This window comes from Coenobita brevimanus, chromosome 13 (assembly GCF_032717465.1).
Source record: "Coenobita brevimanus isolate Jiangsu-jjx chromosome 13, ASM3271746v2, whole genome shotgun sequence".
NCBI classification, from domain to species: Eukaryota; Metazoa; Arthropoda; class Malacostraca; order Decapoda; family Coenobitidae; genus Coenobita; species Coenobita brevimanus.
In genome coordinates this window covers 26,459,668-26,465,372 of record NC_136966.1, presented here as the reverse complement: position 1 = coordinate 26,465,372, position 5,705 = coordinate 26,459,668, and the positions used below count along the sequence as shown (strand labels likewise).

At 42.1% G+C, this 5,705-nt stretch overlaps 1 protein-coding gene across 1 annotated transcript in view; it reads right to left on the bottom strand.

Annotated features, from left to right (window-relative positions):
• Positions 1-3,022: 3,022 nt before the first annotated feature.
• The window catches only part of LOC145415180 (galactoside alpha-(1,2)-fucosyltransferase 2-like), a 123,110-nt gene continuing 120,427 nt past the window's right edge, over positions 3,023-5,705 (bottom strand). The window contains exon 5 of the mRNA XM_080284564.1: positions 3,023-3,252. Coding sequence (XP_080140690.1) covers positions 3,023-3,252 — 230 coding nt within the window. The remainder of the gene's footprint in view (positions 3,253-5,705) is intronic.

Below are 5,705 nucleotides of genomic sequence, written 5' to 3'. Positions count from 1 at the left end.
ATCGGACACTCACAGTTTTTTTATTTCACTCATAACACATCAGTTTACATAGGCTGTCCAGATATACCACCATCTCATACTTCAGCCTCAGGATTATACATAGCACCAGACTACTGTGCGGTATTTACACCATCCATGTCCACTTTATCCACCATCAACCACTACGCCATCCTCAATCATACACACAAACATTTCCACCCACTGCATGATATGGACTTAAACATGAGCACAAGTATTAAGTTGACTTCACCTAAGTTTGAAACTATGCAACTGATCAATGAAACAATGAAGCCCTGGGAAGATTTGAGTTTGAGTATGTTCAACCCATACTATGTTTATAGCCCAGCACCTACTGTCTTTATAATCTTCTGCATTGTATTCGCAGTACTGCTGTTCGCAGTGCACAGAATGCATGCAAGAATTGCAAATTTGGAGTCAGTATTTAGTGGGGGGAGAGTTAACATCCAAGTTAACCCCCCTGAATGAAGTGTACATATTTAGTATATATATCTATATATATATATATATATATATATAAAAATATATATATATATATTTATATATATATATTCATAATACAAAGAAGAATGACCCATGATATAGAAGTATGGCATACCAGTACCATTATCTTTAAATGAAACATTAATAACTCTTACCATAATCTTATTTTTAAACTATTTTTTTTTCTTGCATGTATGCATTTCACTACAATAACTCATGAACATACTGTATTACAGTTAAATAGTTTACCTTTAGTGCATTTATTCAAATATGTATACAACTTGTTTAAAATGTAATATTACTGGATCATTGCAATTTACTATGAATATTATATGTATACGATATTATAATCAATATTATGTACTAGTAGATTAGCATGTGTCAATGATAATTGCTGTTGGAGGACCTTCAGCGGCATGGCCGAGCAATGTTAGGAATCCATATTATAATTACAAATCATAATAGATAGATGGATAAATAGATAAATAGACAGAGCTCCAAGCAAGCCTGGGAAAGGGAAATGATCTTGCAAGTTAACTGAGGAAATGTTGACCATACACAGGAAGTAGCAAGTCAGAGGATGATATAGGTAGTGTGTCAGCGAGATAGCATACGAACAAAGCCTAGTGACCATACACACACATACTCACACACAGGTTTCTAGAACTTTCCAACCACAGTGTAACACACGTGACACGACCCCTGTCTCACCAGAAGTTAGGAAGCAGAGCTCAGAAGGAGGCTAGCAAGTAGTGGAGAGAGTGAACAAGAAGAGGGGCCCAACTAGACTTACATACTATATTGTCTCTGTAAGAGAGACCCTGCTCAACTTAGATATTCTCTGAAGATAATGAATTAAGATCAACTCACTGTATTCATCTTTAATTCCTACTACAAGAATTGAGAGTGACACCATGACTTCCACATTTTCCTGTACAACATTATTCAATAGTTCTGTAATCATTGTGCACTGCATGACAATCATCGTATCCCTGCATTACCAGTCTGCTGTGAATTCTCATTTGTGGATCAATGAGGGTGTGATGCAGCCAGGAACTGTTTTCCGTGGGGACAGTACACTTCACATCTTAATGTAAAATTTAGTTTTACAAGTGAATCGTTCACTTTAAAGGACAGTGTTGAACAATAGTACTGATGTGCCTTCTTCCTGCAAATCAATACACACATTCACCTTGCAAGAGTTTTGTGAATCTTTGCTCCTGTTTAACTTAATCCACTGGACTAAGCATGCATTCATATTCATAAATGCTCTATATGTTCCCAGCTAATGTCCTCTCCCACGTTCCAGGGCCTACCTCTTGGCTGCTAGGAAGTACTGCAAAGGCATTTCCCATGCATTTTTTTTTTTTTTATGATAACTCATCACTGATGCAGTGTTGTGCTTGGTGGAGTCGTAAGAAAGAATAACTGACACGCATAATTGGAGTTCGGCTAATTCTAAGGATAATCTTTACACTGTTGAGACAAGAGCAGCAACATTGATGGATGAAATCCTTTATTATCGGCCCTCTTTACAAGGCGGAACAGTAATGTTTTTGCCCGCCTCTGTGTGTGTGTGTGTGTGTGTGTGTGTGTGTGTGTGTGTGTGTGTGCGCATCTGCCCCCACTACTGGTATCTCATGAACGGCTTGAGTTATCAACATGAAACCTTCAGGGTATCAAGATATGGCCAAAATCTTGGACAGGTTCGAAAATGGGCACTTGGGGTCAAGGTCAAGATCACTAAAGTGGCTGCCAAAGGTTAACTAGTTTTTATCACCCGCCTTTAGCACCATTATATCTCACGAACGGCTTGAACTATCGACATGAAACCTTCAGGGTAACAAGATATGGTCAAAATCTTGGCCTTGGCCAACAGCATATTCTGGCGGGCGATTAGCATTTGGCTCCCGAATGCTTTTCTTTCATTAAAATTTAATGGAATCTTATCAAGCCACTAGGCTTCACTGCAAGCCGCATCTAGGCTAGACTCAACTAAAAGAAAACACTTCATTCTAAAAAGTATATTGAACATCATGTTAATGGCTGTGCTTATAATAAGCCTGGACAAAACTAGTGACAATAGATATGTGCATGTCAGTATACGTTCTGAATTAAGAAATGGTGAGCATTTTTCCCAAATATCGGAAAAAGTAAAGGCCTATATGACTGAGATGTTAGATTTTCTACAGCTGACGACTGATTAAGCTCAGCTAGACGATGAGAAACTCGATGATAATGATTTCCTGCTCTGAAGAGACTGAAAAACTTAAGTAACAGCATTTCTCTCTTATTCTACAAAATTAGGATACGTGGGTACAGCCAGTCTTTTTAAACTTAAATGCACTTCTCACTAACTTATGAGTTAAATCGTCTGGAGATGGCTGAGCTAGATCGCTAGACTTGAGAGTGTTCATGGGACTATTATTAACACTCTGACTCCTATGGTCATTTTAACTAAATAAAATCGTTAAGTTTCTCAACTCTGAGAATCTTAACAAGGAGGGGTATAACAGCAATACTAGGGAAGAGTGTTGGTGCTGTTGTAGGGATCCTCCCGATCTCTGGGGATGAGGTGGAAGTCCATTGACTTGATGCAGTAGACGTCCGTATAGCGAGGGTTGCTGTTGATGGGGTGGGTGATGTGGCCGTTTGATAGTATGGCACCCATGTAACTGAAGGTGCCGTAACTGGTTACTATGTGATCGCCTAAACTCAGCACAGCCTGGTCCACTGCTGGGCTCCTGCTGCCTGTGTAAACATGAAATTTTATTGGATATACCATTTTAATATACATACATCAAAATTATTATCAACAACCTGTTTTCACAATCATACATAAAGTCACCATGATAAATATATATATAAAACCGGCATTGCATCGGTACATCCGTATAAACGGAACGCAAATTCGATCCGGAATGCGGTCGAAATTATTCCAGATACCGGTCTTTTTGTGTGTATCGTAGTGTACACTCACGATCACTAATTTCTGCTCAGGGGTGCCCCCTTCCTACCCCTATATACCCAGGGAAGACGGGAGGGGGGGACGAAACGAGCTCCACCTGCCTCTACCCCTGCTCCCAACCCTCTCCCATACCCCTACCCCTCCCAGGCCTCCCCCCACTCGTCATTCTTAACTGGCAATTACATCTCAAGCCAACCTCATACTTTACACTCATAGTCACACAGTCACATTACTAATACACATATATAAAACACTAGGATATGTAAATAGTAAAAATAATAATACTATGAACATGCTGCAGCAAGAAATTAATACATTATAAAGTTGACAATAAAACAAAAACATTAACAACGCCCATGGAAGGCCTCATGCATTGGGTGTTTGCGTGCGTCCGTGTCTGTGCTTGCGTGTTTGGGTGTGTTTATGTGTGTGTGTGTGTGTGTGTGTGTGTGTGTGTGTGTGTGTGTGTGTGTGTGTGTGTGTCTGTGTGTCTGCAAAGCAGTGCACCCAACATAGGAGGCCTGAGATGGCCGTTGGTAACGCTTTTGTTTTACTGTCAATGTCATAATGCATTAACTTCTTGCTGCAACATGTTCATAGTTATATTCTTTTAACATATCCTAATGTTCTTTGTATTAGTAGTGGGACCATAAGTGTTAAGCATGAAATCAGCTTGAGATGTAACTGCCAGTTAAGAATGAGGGGTGGGGTGGGGGGTTCGGTGGTGGTATGGGGGATGGTGGGGAGCTGGGGTAGTGGCTGGTGAAGCTCGTTTCATTCCCCCCGTCCCCTCTTCCCTGGGTATACTGAGGTAGGAAGGGGGCACCCCTGGGCAGACAGTGAGCGTGAGTGTACCTGCACTGTATCTTACCTTACTGTATCTAATATTGAATAATGTACTTTACATAAAGTCCTAGGTTTGGTACTATTTCGTTTGTTTGACCTCCCAGAAAATTTCTAAGAGTAACATTCGATTATCCAGAAAATTCCATATCAGGAATGGAAGAATCCTCATGCATTCCGGTTAATCGAGCTTTTAGTTATATATATATATATATATATATATATATAATCCCTCTAATATCCGAACGCCCAATATCCGAACATCCCCACTAACCGGATATAATCGTCCCGGGATCCAATATTCCCAAAATGGTCCAAAAACTGCAAAAAAATCGAAAAAAAAAAAACGAAATTTTCCCGCCCGTAATTTGAACTTGCCGCACGTGGCGCGGGACAGCTTTGTTGTGGTGCATCATTCCTCTGACGTCCGATAGAGCGCTCCTGCATCCTCCCCACTTTCCTCCTGTCTCTCGCCGCGAGTGCACGCTCGTCATCATGGCTGCCCACATGGGTGCTTTTGTGGTGGTTCCTTACCTGCTGCAGGCACTCCTGCTGCTCTTGGGCCTCTTATTAGTGTGTGTGATGATGGCCCCGCCGCCTGAGAAGAGGAAGAGAGTGGTGTTGACTCTGTAGAAGAAATAGGAGATATTGGAGAAAGTAGATGCGGGGTGGTCTTCTTCCTGCATCCTCCGCGAGTTCAACCTGGTCCGATCTACTTTGTTCGATATCAAGAGATCCCGAGACAAACTCGTGCAGTACACGGCTGACTTTTCGTCAAGAAGCAAACGCAACGTGGAGAGGAAGGTGATGTTTACTCCCAAGTGTGCTGAAATTGACCACTCCACGTTGAATTGGTATCGACAGCAACATGCTGCTGGTGTGATGGTATGTGGTACGGAGCTGAAGGCTGCTGCTGAGAAGTTCGCCAGGCTTCATGACGCCCTAGACTTCAAGGCATCCGAGGGTTGGCTCTTCACATTCAAGTTACGGCATGGCCTTACCAACCGTAAAGCTCATGGCGAAGCTTTGGACGCTATCGAGGATGGAGTTGACGAGTTTCGGCACAAGGTGAAGGGCTTGATCGACAGGGAGGGCCTCACTCTCGGTCAAGTCTACAATACTGACGATACTGGTTTATTCTATCGCTCTTTGCCAATGAACACTCTAGCTGAGGAGACGGAGAAGCGTGTACCTGGCCGCAAGCTCTCCAAGCAACGGATATCTGCTTTGTGTTGTGCCACTGCTAACAGCATGCACCGGCTTAAGCCCATTATTGTTGGCCATGCAAAGCAGCCTCGGTGTCTTCGTGGGGTGATGGATGTCCTTCCTGTTGTCTGGTACCATTCTTTGAAGGCATGGTTTACAGCCCAGATCTTCAGAGACTGATTCCACC